The following is a 15,203-nucleotide window of genomic DNA, read 5'->3' on the forward strand; positions in this document are numbered from 1 at the left end:
AATTACCGCGAGACATTGCGATCCCGCAAGAACGGACGTCATCGCGGGCATTTTCGCAAAGGATTACTGGGAACGGATGCGCGGGACGTCGGAAGGTAAGAATAACACCATTTTTTATTTTTTTTTACATTTTATCTTTTACTAATGATGCTGCATAGGCGGCCTCAGTAGTAAAAAGTTGGTCACACTCATCAAACACTACGTTTGACGAGTGTGAACAACCTGTCAATCAGTTCTCCAAACGATGCTACAGATCGCTTGGAAAACGCTAGCATTTTGCAAGCTAAATACGCTTGCAAAATGCTAGTTTTTCCGTGGGAAAATCGCGGGAATTTAAAATGCGATTTTCCCGCGGAATGGAATTCTGGAATTCTCGCGGTAATTTCCGCGAGAGTTCCGGTACGTGTGCACTTAGCCTTAGTGTTAGGAACGGCGGAACGCACTAAATAAATAAATAATAAAGTGCGTTCACCGCTCGGGGTCCACAGTGCAGAAGGTGCAAACACTGCTGCTAAATAATGGCGAACACTAAATATGGCGGTATTATTGCATGCGGGTTGGACGTCACCCGGTGTGCGCTGAGTGTACTCTGTTAGCTTCACAGAGATACCAAAGGTATTAACATAAATGCTGAGCCTGTTGGACTCACCGGTCTCAGAGAAGTGCACGCACAGTATAAGGTCACAGGAGCTGAACCCTAGGCAGAGGGTCAGAGTCCGTCTAGACCTACCATGCGTGCGGCGTCGCAACTGCGGACGCCAAGAGGAGCTGCAGACTGCAGCGTGGCTACAGACACTGCCGCTAATCAACAATGCCCGATAGCTGGCGCACTATCGGACGCTAGCACTGTGGAGGATGCTGTTGTGGCTTGAAGCTCGCCACTGGCTGGCGCAGACTCAAAAGTGAAGTCCCTATACACACTCGTAATATCGGAGGAAGGGGATCTTAATGAGTCATTTGCAGGTTCATGCATCCATCATCATTCACACAGTAGCAACTAGAGACTATACTAGCGCATGGCCGAGCGGCCATGCGGACCTTTTATAGCCGTGCGCTTCCGGGACCTTCCAGATCTCTGAGATGGACCAATGAGATCAGGAGAAGGACCTGAGCATGTGACTCCCGATCTCCAATGGGAGATTGTCTCGTGAGCATGCCCAGTAGCTCGACGAGAGGACTTAGCCTCTGGAGCGTTTTGCTGCAAAGCAGCCTGCATTGCTATTGTTGACCCAAAGGTGGCAGCAACGGCCAGACCCACAGAGCAGGTCTGGGCAGAGCATCTGGGATGCTGAGACTGCTGAGCAATCTCCTCTGCAGTCGATAGACAATGAGAGACTGCAGAATGTGAGGCTCTGGATTCCTGCTGAGCCGCTGCAGGAACCCGACGCCTAACAGTTAGTTTTTAGAGAGTCCTGTATTTCAGCTGATGTTACTTGTGGGTTTTTCTTTGCATCCCGAACAATTTTCCTGGCAGATGTGGATTAAATTTTTGTTGCTCTACCTGACTGGGGTTTTGTTTTTACAGATTCTCTGATTTTCCATATGTTAATCTCAGTTTGAATGCTACTGACTGGCATTATCAGTTCCTTGGCTATCTTTTTGTATCCCTTTCCTGTTTTATACAGTTTGACTACCTTGTCCTGTAGATCCATTGAGAATTCGTTGTGCTCAGATAACTGACCAAATTTCTACCTTAAAATAGCCTCTATCATCATTAGGAAAGGCCAGGTGTTGCAAATTTCCCAGCTTTATAAAAACCCAGCCTCCTCTAACCTTGTAATTAAATACAGCAGCCATGGGTTCTTCTGAGGCTGGTTTCACATTTGCGTTTTTTTGCGCTTTTTTGCAATTTTCATGCGCTGCGTTTTTTTGGGGTGTGCGTCTGTATTTTACAGACGCTACATGTTGCATTTTTTGGTCCTGCAAAAAAGCGCATGCGCACGTATGTGCATGTTTTGCGCTAAAAATGGCCATTATAGCCTATGGATGCGCATACGTGCGCACTGGCATGCGCATGTATGCGTTTTTTTAGCGCTGCGTTTTTTTGGTGGTGTCCACTTGTTGTACTAGTTATAAACTTCTAAAGTCAAAAAAAAAAAAGTCTATATAAAGGAGGTGCCTGCCAAAACTACACTGACAGATTGGAGAGCAGACAGTCACCAAGGAATCCATCTTCTATCAGCGTCAAGAATGTGAGTATATTACATTATATGCCTGTCCTTTTAAATTATGTATGTACTAATGATTTTTATTATTTTTACATGCAGTATGTCTTCAGAATCCGAATATTCCCCATCGCGGCAGGAATTGGCGCAAGCAGACCGTGAGGTGATTATTTTCGTGCATCTGGTAAGTATATCTGCTGCTACTCCAAATCTCTTACGTTTTTTTCAACTTTTTTAAGACATCATCATCATCATCATCTTCTGCGGACGGGACTAGTGAGGGCGAAGAGCAGGAGCAGCGAAGCCAAGTCCCAGTGGTGATACGGAATGTATGTATCAAATGATTTGTAATGTTCTTTATTTTTTATCTTCTATTTTTACTCTTTTTTATGTTTCTTTTTTTTGTAACTTTTTATTCAATTTAAATTTGATTATTCTAATGAATGTGTTTTGTCTAGGTTCCACAACGGGATGAAGACGTCTACCTGGATAATGAGCAGCTCATCAGCCTGGTCCAGGAGCGTGCGCCGTTGTGGGACAGCCGTGACCGGCTGTACAAGGACAATGTGGTGACCCGGCGGCTATGGAATGAGGTGGCCGCAGCGTTGATGGATGGCTGGGACAGCGCCACAGCATCCTCCAAAAAGGCGTTTAGTGAGTATTTCCCTGCTCTGTATTGTGCCGCAGTGACTGTTGTCCTTGACGGCACTGTTGGGTTTCGTGCTAGGTATATTCTAGCAGGAAACCCAACAGTGTCATCGGGCTCTACAGTGACTGCTTTGAGTATTGTATTGCTATATTGTGCCGCAGTGACTGTTGTCCTTGACGGCACTGTTGGGTTTCGTGCTAGGTATATTCTAGCAGGAAACCCAACAGTGTCATCGGGCTCTACAGTGACTGCTTTGAGTATTGTATTGCTATATTGTGCCGCAGTGACTGTTGTCCTTGACGGCACTGTTGGGTTTCGTGCTAGGTATATTCTAGCAGGAAACCCAACAGTGTCATCGGGCTCTACAGTGACTGCTTTGAGTATTGTATTGCTATATTGTGCCGCAGTGACTGTTGTCCTTGACGGCACTGTTTTTTTTTCCCAACAGTGGACAAAGTCCGAACACATTGGCGTTCGATCAAGGACCGCTTCAACAGTGATGTTCGTGCTGAGGGCCAGGTTCGCAGTGGATCTGCGTCAAGGACCAGAACTAGATACCGTCACTATCACGCGTTGCAGTTCCTAAGACCGGTCCTTGCCACGAGATCGTAAGTATTATAAATTTTGGGTTTTTATTTTTATAATCTGTGTTTTTCTAATCCACAGCTGATGCTTCTTGTAAAGGCATGGTAGTAATGATTTTCCTTTCTTCCACAGCACCTGGAGCAGCACCCTGCAACCTGGCCCTGGAGCGGTCCTTCCTCGGACGTCCTCTGACCCGTCCCAGCCATCCGACAGCTATGAAGCACCTTGCAGGTCAGCCACACACACAGCTGGTGACCAGGAAGCTGGGCCATCAGGTGTTCCCCTGTCCCAGGTCTCTGCCACTGGTTATGCGGGCACTACCCGCCAGAGGCAGAGGGCCTTGGACAGGAATGTCTTGCCCGAGTTTATGCATTTGAGCGAGGCCTTTAATTCCAGCCTCAAGTCGCTGTCTGACAGAGTTGAAAGCGGTTTTGCACTCATGGAACGTGGTTTTAACCACTTTGAACACCGCTTCAATTCTGTAGAACAGCGCCTTGACCGTCTGGAGGCCGACCTCAACAGACCAGCACACCATTTTTTTAGTAAGATTGAAAAGGGCATGGCGGAACACCTTAGTCCTGAGCAACAGCTGAATGTGCTGCAGGCCTGCAACAATGCTTTCTTGCAGGCTATGCAGCATAATCGGTACGGTCAGCAGTCAGTGGTGTCATTTCCACCTGTGCCACCATTGACTCGCTTCACCTCACTACCGACTTGTGCTGCATACCACTGCACGGACACCTCTATTCAAAGCCAGGACACCCACCGTTACACCACCACAAGTCTGAGTGCAGCTGGTCACTTCACCGACACCACCATGGCAAGCGCTACTCCTGTCTGGAGCACCACCGCCACTCCCTTGCATGCGTGGAGCTCAGCCACCACTAGGCAAACATGGAACAGCCCTGCCGCTACAACAACATGTAGTAGCCCTGCCACCACCACTCCGCAAACCTGGACCATCACTGCCGCCACCAGTCCTCCTGCAAGGACGAGCACTGCCAACCAAGAGCAGCAGCAGCAGCCACCTCAGCAGCAGCAGCCACCTCAGCAGCAGCCACCTCAGCAGCAGCAGCCACCTCAGCAGCAGCAGCAGCCACAGCAGCAGCAGCAGCCACCTCAGCAGCAGCAGCAGCCACCTCAGCAGCAGCAGCAGCCACCTCAGCAGCAGCAGCCACCTCAGCAGCAGCAGCAGCCACCCCAGCAGACGGGGGACCTACACTCAATATTTGCCCCAAGTTCAAGGCGAAATCCATCAAGGCGGGCATTGGGCCAAAGTCGGTCCAGGCACACAAGCCTACGGCGACATGCCATTGCAACAAATGTACCTGAACAGATTTCCTCTCCTCCAAGTGTTCCTAGTTTAATTCCCTTAACTGGACTACCTTCCCCCACAAGTTTTGTTGCCCCTTCCCCTCAAACACCGTCTTCAACTGCAAGTGTTGCATATTCCCTGCACACCCCCAAATTGAAACCATCTGCCCCCAAACGCCGGAAAAAATAATTTTTTGGTTTATTTTTGTGATTAAAAATAAATTTACATTTGTGGTTCACCATTACAAAGTTTCATTAATGTTGTTTGCGCCGCTCACACACACTGATGGGTAAATACATGTTAAAAACCAACCCAAGGCCTAGTATAGTCATATGTGAAATAACACGGACTAGTATAGTCATTCCAAGGCCTAGTGTAATAACTCTAGTTTTACCAACATGAATCTGGTTTCATGAAAAACAAACTGTTGAAACTTGTCAAGTTTCACCAGTTTGTTTTTCGTGAAACAAGATCCTAGTTGGTAAAAATCGAGTTATTACAGTAGGCCTTGGTATGACTATACTAGGCCGTGGTATTTCACATGACTATACTAGTAGGCCCAAGGCCTACTATACTCATATTTGAAATACCACGGCCTAGTATAGTCATTCCAAGGCCTAGTGTAATAACTCTAGTTTAACCAACATGAATCTGGTTTCATGAAAAACAAACTGTTGAAACTTGTCAAGTTTCACCAGTTTGTTTTTCGTGAAACAAGATCCTAGTTGGTAAAAATCGAGTTATTACAGTAGGCCTTGGTATGACTATACTAGACCGTGGTATTTCACATGACTATACTAGTAGGCCCAAGGCCTACTATACTCATATTTTAAATACCACGGCCTAGTATAGTCATTCCAAGGCCTAGTGTAATAACTCTAGTTTTACCAACATGAATCTGGTTTCATGAAAAACAAACTGTTGAAACTTGTCAAGTTTCACCAGTTTGTTTTTCGTGAAGCAAGATCCTAGTTGGTAAAAATCGAGTTATTACAGTAGGCCTTGGTATGACTATACTAGACCGTGGTATTTCACATGACTATACTAGTAGGCCCAAGGCCTACTATACTCATATTTTAAATACCACGGCCTAGTATAGTCATTCCAAGGCCTAGTGTAATAACTCTAGAAACTTGTCTATTTATACACTACCACAATTTTAAATAAAAGTTGGAATTGAGCTGATTACATTCATCCACTCAATGCTGACTTGTATTCCCCATTGACTTTCATTGGGTGGGGTTGGGTTTTGAAAAAAATCACATACTTTTTTTTCAACTAGTTTGACAATTTTCTCTTGAAAAAAATTGGTTTCCTGATTCATGGCCTGCAGCTTTGCTCGTTCCAATATATTTCACGCAGACTAGCAATGCTGCATTTTAACTCATATGTGTATTTACCTGCCCAGGTGTGTGAACATCAAAAAATTCAGTTATACATGGGAAGTTTTTTATTTAATTGGATTTTAAAAAATATAGTGCACTCAGTAATGGTATCAAATAAGGTTTTTTATTACCATAAACAAACAAAAACATTACACCATTTCATCTTGCCAGTGCACCCGTCCTACATCAGAAATAAAGTAGGCCGCAAATTGGTCCCTCATTTGGCCAACTTCAACGGATGACCTGAGAGTGTGCTGAGTGAATTCAGGCAATGGGTTAGGAGCATCATCGTCCAGTTCAAAGGTCGGGTGCTCTTTAGCCATCACAAAGTTATGTAGAACCACACAGGCCTTCACCACCTCATCGACTGTTTCAAGTTTAAGATTAATGGCCGTGCCCAGAATTCGCCATCTGGAGACAAGAATCCCAAAAGCACACTCGACAGTTCTTCTGGCCCTGGTCAGCCTGTAATTAAATATTTTTTTGGTGTGGTCCAAGTCCCCGCTGGAGTAGGGTTTCAGTAAGTTTCCGCACATTTGAAAAGCCTCATCGCCAACCATTACAAAGGGCAGTGGCGGAGCTTCGGTGTGAGGAAGAGGCCGTGGCATAGGGAAATTAAATTGGTTGCCATACAACCTCCGGCCCATGTCTGAGTTTTTAAAAGCCTGTGAGTCATTACCACGGCCAAATGCTCCAATGTCCACTGCTACAAACATACATCCGGCATCCGCAATGGCCATGAGTACTATTGAAAAGTACTTTTTGTAATTATAGTACTCAGATCCCGTTCTTTTGGGTTTGATGATCTGTACGTGTTTACCATCAACAGCTCCCAAACAGTTGGGAAAATTGCATACTGTCCAGAATTTGTCAGCAATTTCCATCCACTTTTCAGCGGTGGGCAGGGGCAGAAATTCTGGACAAAGAACATTTCAGAGAGCCCGGCAGGTGTCAGCAACAATTCCAGACAAGGTAGAGATTCCAATACGGTACTGGAAGTGTAGTGAAGATAGGGTTTCTCCAGTCGCCAGGAATCTGTGAACAGACAAAGAAGTAAAATTAATATTTATGTATATTATTTTAAAAAACTATAAAATAAAATATTAGTACATTCACAAAAACTAATTACCCAAGGTTTTGAATACTAAATTTAAAAAAAAACATCAGACCGCACCCCTTGGTTTAATATTACATACCGTAATGTCACTAGTAGCCGTTCCTCAGGAGGAATCGCACGATGGGGCTGTATGTCCTGTCTCCGGATGGATTGTTGGACATGAGCAAGCAAAGCCTTGAAACTTTCTTGGGACATCCGGATATAATCTATAAATTTCTCCGGGTTTGCCTGGAGCTCGCTGTAGAGGGTGTGGTATGCCCCACGGCTCTCCCGGAGTTCAACAATCGGATGTATCCACATACGCCGCCGCTGCCGTCTTCGCTCCCTCTCTCTCTTCCTTTGTTCATGGCAAGCAACTGCATACGCCTGAGCCATCGCGATGTCCAAATCCAAGTTGAAGTGAAAACTCTTCCAGCGCAGATCCATGGTCACGAGAAGAATCAAGCAAATGTGAAGAATACTGTAGACAGGGTCTATATATTAACATACCACACCCACAATGAAGTCCCATTGGTCTTGTGTGTTGTTGAATGTTTTTTTTTTCTTTTTTGGGGGTTTTTTCCAAAATCTGTAAAAAAACGCACAAAAAACGCATACAAACGCACAAAAACGCTGCATTTTTTTCCTGCATGCGCATAAAAATGCTTGAAAAAAATGCAGCGTTTGTATGCGTTTGTATGCGTTTTTTCAATGCGTTTTTTTGCGGGAAAAACGCGCTGCAAAAAAAAGCAAGTGTGAAACAGGCCTAAGCAGCTGCCTAGCTCTGAAAATGAAAATGGGGAAGGCCCACAAAACAGGAGAAAGCTATAAGCATTTTCAAGTTGCCCTTTCCTCAGTTTGATATGTAATTAAGAAATGGCAATTAACAGGAACAGTGGAGATCAAGATAAGGTTTGGAAGGCCAAGCAAAGGTTCAGTGACACCTGCTCATAGGATTGCTAGTGGCAAATCAGAACCCACACTTGACCGTCAAAGACCTTCAGAAAGATTTAGCAGACTCTGGAGTTGTGGTACATTGTTATACTGTTCAGAGACACCTGCACAAATATGGACTTCATGGAAGAGTCATCACAAGAAAACCTTTCCTGCATCCTCACTATAGAATTCAGCGTCAGAAGGATGCATAGTAACTCTAAACAAGCTTGGTGCATTTTGGAAACAAGTTCTCTGAAACAATGAGGTTAGAATAGAACTCTTTGGCTATAATGATCAAAGGTATCTGTGGAGAAAAAAGGGCAGATAATTTCAGGAAAAGAACATCTAGGCAAAAAATAAGCATGGGGGTGGATCAATCATGCTTTGGTGTTGTGTTGCAGCCAATTGCATGGATACCATTTCATTGATTCATTGGTAGAGGGAAAATGGATTCAAAGAAATTTCAACAAATCTTGATGCAAATATAACATCTGCAAAAAAGTTGAAGTTGAAAAGAGGATGGCTTGTACAAATAGATAATGGTCCTAAGCACATGTCAAAATCCACAATAGACTAAGGCAAAAGGTGCAAGCTGAAGGTTTCACAATGGCCCTCACAGTCCCCTGATCTGAATATCATTGAAAATCTGTGGCTAGACCTCAAAATAGCAGTGCATGCAAGATGACCCAGGAATCTTACAGAACTGGAAGAATGTTCTAAGGAAAACTAAATGAGAATCCCTAAACAAAATTGAAATTCTCTTGTCTGACAATAAAAAGCATTTGAAAGTGGCGATACTTTCAAAAGGGTGTGCTACAAGATACTAACCATGCAGGGTGCCCAAACTTTGGCATCTGCCCATTTTCCTTTTTGTCATCGTTGAAATGTTAAAAATTGAAAACATATATTTTTTGTCTAAAATACAAAGGCGTGTCTTCTTTAATGTTAGGTCTTTCATAGACCACTAGCAGAAGAGCCTGGCGTTGCCCGGGCATAGTAACTAACTGTGGTTAGTTATAACAAATTAAAATGTTTATATTGCAGATAAAAACATTTCACATCATATATTCAACACTACAAATTTGCAACACAAATCAACTAAACGATTACCCAAGTATAGACAGTATTTTATTTTCAACTCATTCAAGAGCCTTTTGATAAACAACATTTTGTTTTTTCCTTCCGGTGCAAAGATGAACAGATTTTTGGCAGTTCCAACTCTTGAACAGGCCATGTAAAGTTGACCATGAGAATAGCATGGAGATTGCAAATCGATCCCTACTACTTTCAAGGACTGTCCCTGAGCCTTGTTACTGGACATTGCAATTTCCAGTCGAACTAGAAACTGGAGGCGTTTAAAATCAAAAGGCAAATCAGATGGAATGAGTGGAATTCTTGGAATAAAAATGTCCTCTCCTTGGGCACATCCTGTCAAAATGATGGCTTCAATTACATGTGTAAACAGGATCTTAATCAAGAGTCTTGTTACATTACACAACTTTGGTGGATCTAAATTTCTCAACAGCAGAATAGGTGCTCCAGGTTGTAGAAAAAGTTTATGCGGAGGAAGTCCTAGTGGTTCCAAGGAGTTGAGGAACTCTATTGGATAGAATAATGCTTGACCAGGGTCTGGTACTGTATCCACTGACTTGTAGGTCATACACATACCTAGAAGGAGACTTAAAATGTAAAGATTGTTTAGTATTGTGGTCTTCTAAACAGAAAAATTTTGCTTCAACAAAATGGTGCTGGTGCATGCGCAATAGCATCTATTGGCAAGCAATGCTCTCAGTCTGCACATGTGCAGCCCACTGTGTTCCGAGGACCAGTGTGGGAGCGCGCACAAGAAAAAGAAATTGTCGCTGTTGAGCATAGCAACGCTCCTGCACTGGTAAACGGAATGCAACTGGCGCCATTTTGTGGCAACAAATTTTTTTTAACACAGTATTAACCCCTTAATGACTGATATGAATTTTAATGGCAACAGTTAAGAGGCTTTATTCCTCCTGCACTTCATGCTTATTCTTTTTATACAGCCTCATCTTGCACCTCACGCTCCTTTATACACAGCATTTTTCTGCAGCACAGCTTTTCTTCTTTATAGTTGCCTCCTCTGGCAGCACCTCACACTCCTCTTCCATATACAGTTGGAAACACTTGATCCCGACAGAAATTGGACTAATTGCAATAAAGCGTATCGTATACACAGTCTACTTCTGCAGCACCACACTTTTCTCCTTTAGACCTCATTCACACGTTATTTGGTCAGTATTTTACCTCAGTATTTGTAAGCTAAAACTTGGAGTAAAACAATCAGAGGAAAAGTATATTAGAAACACGTTACCACTTCTGTATTTTTCTCCCACTCGTCGTTTTGGCATATAAATACTGAGGTAAAATACTGACCAAATACTGAATGTGTAAATTTGGCCTTATACCCAGCCTCCATCTGCAGCGCCTCACTCTTCTCTATACACAGCCTCATACTGCAGCAGTACCTCACTTCTTTCATTTTCTCATCACACCTCTCATTTTCCCCCTCACATCTCTCATTTTCCCCCTCACGTCTCATTTTCCCCTCACGTCTCTCATTTTTCCCCTCACACAGAGACGTAGCTAGGGTTTTGGTTTAGGGGGGCAAAGCTTCTGAGTGGGCCCCTAATCAGGTAACTTTGATTACAACTGGGTGACACTGGAGGAGAACCTCAGCAGATGACTGCACTGTTGCTGAAAGTAATCTCTATACAAAGACCAACATTGATATTACCGCCATATGGTCAGTGGTAGATACCAGTCCTACAGAACATATTACAGATTAAAGTACACTTACAGATAGTGACTTACAGCTGATTTTCTTTCTGATGGAGTTGTTCACTTTTAAGGTCTTTTCCATCTGGCCCAGACCGACACAACTTCTTCCACCCAGGAGTCGTCTGCAGAGATTACAACAAAGACACATTTCACTTCTCATATTTTCAGCACGTCACCATCTATTTCCAACCTGCACAAATGTCTCATCCTAAAGGTACCCCGATGCTGCTGCCGTTACTGCACCTGCTGTGTGGTTCTCTGTGCCCTCTAAATTCTAAAGCAACTCTCAAGAATATAATAATACTGGGTGCAAGTGCCCTAGAAAACAGTGCTCACATTTTGCCCCCTAGAAAGTAATAGTGCCCTGTGTGCCTCTCTGATAATCACAGTAACCTGGGTTCCTCTATAACAATAAGTGACCGCTTAACATTGAATAATGTCCTGAGTCTCCCCCTGTACAGCTCCCCTATACACAGTATGATGCTCTCTTATACATAACATGATTCCTCCTCACTGTAATGTACCTCCACACAGTATACTGACCACTTAGGAGCCCCCAATCTATTTGATGGCCCCTTCACTGTAATCCCCACACTGTATGATTGCCCCCTAGATAACCTCCATATTGTATAATGTACCAGATAGTCCTCAATATAGTATAATACACTCCCCATATACCTGTATAGTATAATGCATTCCCCATAGGCCTGTATAATATAATTCACTCCTTATAGGCCTGTATAGCATAATGCACTTCCCATAGGCCTGTTTAGTTTAATGCACTCCCCATAGACCTGTATAGTATAATGCATTCCCTATAGGCAGCTAGTATAGTATAATGCACTCCCATAGGCAGCCTATGTATCATACCATCGGCTACCGGCGGCCTACATGGGCACAAGGTCCTCACAACACTAACACCCAGCCAGGACCCACAATTGTCTGTAGGAGGTCAAAGCGAGTGGGAACAGAAGTTCGCCAACGACTATCTTGCTTGGGCATCTTACAACACAACTTGTGTCGCTGTCCAAATATTTCTGGACCTGACTGTATATTGATCTTCCCAGGCACCCCTTCTCTTTGACATAGTGCCTACAGATTGGTCTGCATTTTCATGGTGACAGGTTCCCTTTAAACAATAGGTCATTTTCTGATAATCGTTTTCCTTTGAACTTTAGTGGGCAGTGTGAAAATTGCAAGATTTCTTATTTATTTTCCATATAGATACTGTAGTAATATAGAATATTTTTAAAAAAAAGTTTTGAAAACTTATTTAACATAAAAACTTGAATGAAACACTATCTTGTACAAACATTCCCTAAAATTGCCTTCTCGGTCATGTCTGTGAATTTCACTTATTTAATGTGCAACACATTGAGACCTCCTTAGTTATACAGTGTTCGCCGTACGTTCGACTTTGTTCTATTTTGTGAAAGCACAGTTGCATTTCAGCTGAGCTTCACCCCTCTGGGTAATAAACGTAATTTTTTGTGTAATCAGTCGGTACATTAGTAAACTAAGCATGTGAGCCAGTTATCATAGCACAATGTTCTTACGGGCATAATAGGCCAATTCACAAGTAAATCCTTGTTGGGGCTGTGTGTCCTATAAAGATAATTCCATGAATGTCAGTCACACGATGAGAAGCCAGAAGTGCTGTTTTTGTTCGATCAATAATAAAACTTCATTTTAATTCAGAGAAATTAGATCAGAAATCCATTTTCCTTTTTATTACAGGTTAGGTTTTAAAGATCTAGAGGCTAAGGCTAGTCAGTTTCACACTGACATTCTGAATATTTTCTAAACTCTATCTGTGGGAATAAAATAAATACAATAAATGTTTTTTTTTTTTCAGTTCTAAGCTATATTTGAAATGTAGAGATGATCAAATCTGCAGAGATTTGAATTCAGCAAATCACGCAAATTTAGCATTGAAATATTATTTGCATCTATAAAGATTGAATATTCTTTATAATACTCTGGGGGTCTCTCCTGACCTCAGAGTATAAAAGTATGTAGGATGTAAAAAATAATAAAATTAAAACCTCACTGCTCGTCTGTTCCTCAACACTCCTACATCTCTCCTTTTCGTCTTTCCTGTTACGTGTATCCTCTTTAGCTTGCTTCACTCTACATTGCCATTTCTGATACTGAGTAGGCCTTTAACGTCACTGCACATTACAACGTGCATTATTCGAGGCCTAGCAGGCGCCTTAGGGGATGCATGTCGTGAAGCCACATCATGCGACACAACAGAACTACGAGCAGTGACATCTGAGGCCTACTCTGAGCTGGAAGCCCTAGCGCAGTGAACGCATGCAACTGGTGAAGGTGAAAAGGATAGGAGTACCAGGTAGAGGGCTTGGGGGGGTAATAGGAGAGTTGAGCAGTGAGGTGAGGGTTTTTTTTTACCTTTTGCTGGTCCCTTACAGTTTCCCGCCATTTTGCGGAATTTGCAGGGAGCAAAATTGCAAAAAAATAGTATTCAAAAGAATATAAATTTTTGTAAAATTTGAGGAGAATTCAATTCTACTCAAATTTATTTGCTCCACTCTAGTGAAGAGTGATAGTTTAGAGCATACAGATTTATTTTTGTATTCTAGATTATCCATTTTAAAAGAATCTGTTGCCAGGTATATGCTGCCTCAAATGAGACCCATAGAAAACAGTGGCAGAGACCCTGATTCGAGCAACGTGTCACACACCTGCTGTAGTTTTGATAAAACACCATTGCACAGTGTAACCAGAAAGTTGTCAATCAATGAAATTGATGGAGTTAAAACAGTGGTATCAAAACTAGTGCAAGAACCCAAGTAATGAGCACACCAATGGAATTAGGCTCTCTGACTTTCTGCAGAAACAATGTAACAGAGGCAACAAGTGGCTAACAAATGTCTAGTTTGCAAATGCAACTAAATACAGAAAAATTGTTGCGCTCATTATTTGGTGCCTTAAGATAAAGAAGCATAAGCATAGCGACAGATCCCTTTCCATTTTTTCCCCCTTGTCTCCTTGAGACAGTCTATCCGCCACAGCATGGTGCAAATAATTTTTAGGCTCTGAATTGAACATTCATTTTTAGTACTATTTTAACCTTTATCTCCTGCAGTACATGATATGTCGAATATAATGCGACTTGCCCATGTAACTTGGTTTCCATGGGTTTGACATCTCGTGAGATTCGCATTAGGACCCGTGAACATGTTAGGGACATTGTAGCAGCGAAGGAGTCCACTGACATTCCCAGTCTTAAAACAATCTTTAGGCACTTTAGGCTGCACCATGGCTTGAACCCGTCTAGTCTGCAGATACGAGGGATAGATCGAGTTTATTGTGGCACCAGGGGTGGTGACCTGTCTTTATTAATTGGGACGTTTGCTGACATATAGTTAGGTGAACTACAAGCGTTAGATACTGTCCCGATTGGGTGCACCTTTTTTGATCAAAATAGTGTCAACTAAATTCCCTATTTTATTTTATGTACTAGCAGTATTCACTTATTACAGGGGATTTGCTCACTTTGTTTTTATGTTAGGTTCTGAATGTACAAATATATGATCTTTTTACACCTTGGAGTGCAACGATGATAGCGGGGGGCATCGTCTACTTCTAAAGAAAAGAAGGTTTAATTATAATAATCACAGGCAACAATTCTTCACTGTAAAAGCAATGAGATTATGGAACTTTCTACATTACTACCTGATGATGTAATGGTTGATTCACAACAAAATGTTACGCACGCAGGTGGCCCATGAGATTTGTGGACCCATTGTGCCATAGGGCCAGTCTTTCCTAGGAGGAGCGGGTGTAGCTGAGCAGCTACCTGGTGTTCACTGGAGCTCCTGATGGCGGAGTAAGGCTTGAGCTGCAGGTAGCAGCCAGGTACCCCTCCGAGGCAGTCCCCAGTACTGCAGCTGCTGACCCCAGGGATCAGGTACACAGACATGGATAGGGCTATGGTTCCATTCAGACAAAAAGGTTACGGATCCTGGGCAAAGTGGTTACTGCATAGACTCGGGCTACATTCAGACTAGGTTCAGGATCCACAGGTCGAACGATTACCTACACGGAGTCTCAGACAAGTCTGATTCGGAGACAGTTAGGACAGTCTGGATACATGAAATACTCGGATAGGCACACATTCAGACACATGGATGACGGATACTGATTCAGGGACTGGCCTACATGGGGATGAGGTTCAGGCACTGGCCACATAAGGACCAGGGACTTCAGGTTCAGGACAGGCCACATAAGGACCAGG

At 43.1% G+C, this 15,203-nt stretch overlaps 2 protein-coding genes across 2 annotated transcripts in view; both read left to right on the forward strand.

Annotated features, from left to right (window-relative positions):
* The window catches only part of CPED1 (cadherin like and PC-esterase domain containing 1), a 600,308-nt gene that overhangs the window by 142,583 nt on the left and 442,522 nt on the right, over positions 1-15,203 (forward strand). The gene's annotated exons all lie outside the window — the stretch shown is intronic.
* On the forward strand, positions 2,590-12,746 carry LOC141087805 (uncharacterized). Its single transcript, XM_073573651.1, has 4 exons — positions 2,590-2,819; positions 3,263-3,422; positions 3,532-4,524; positions 12,680-12,746. The coding sequence occupies exons 1-4, from the start codon at positions 2,774-2,776 to the stop codon at positions 12,744-12,746; spliced, it is 1,266 nt and encodes a 421-aa protein (XP_073429752.1). The 5' UTR covers positions 2,590-2,773.

This window comes from Dendrobates tinctorius, unplaced genomic scaffold, assembly GCF_039654945.1.
Source record: "Dendrobates tinctorius isolate UK_male_01 unplaced genomic scaffold, ASM3965494v1 ptg000035l, whole genome shotgun sequence".
Classification (NCBI taxonomy): domain Eukaryota; kingdom Metazoa; phylum Chordata; class Amphibia; order Anura; family Dendrobatidae; genus Dendrobates; species Dendrobates tinctorius.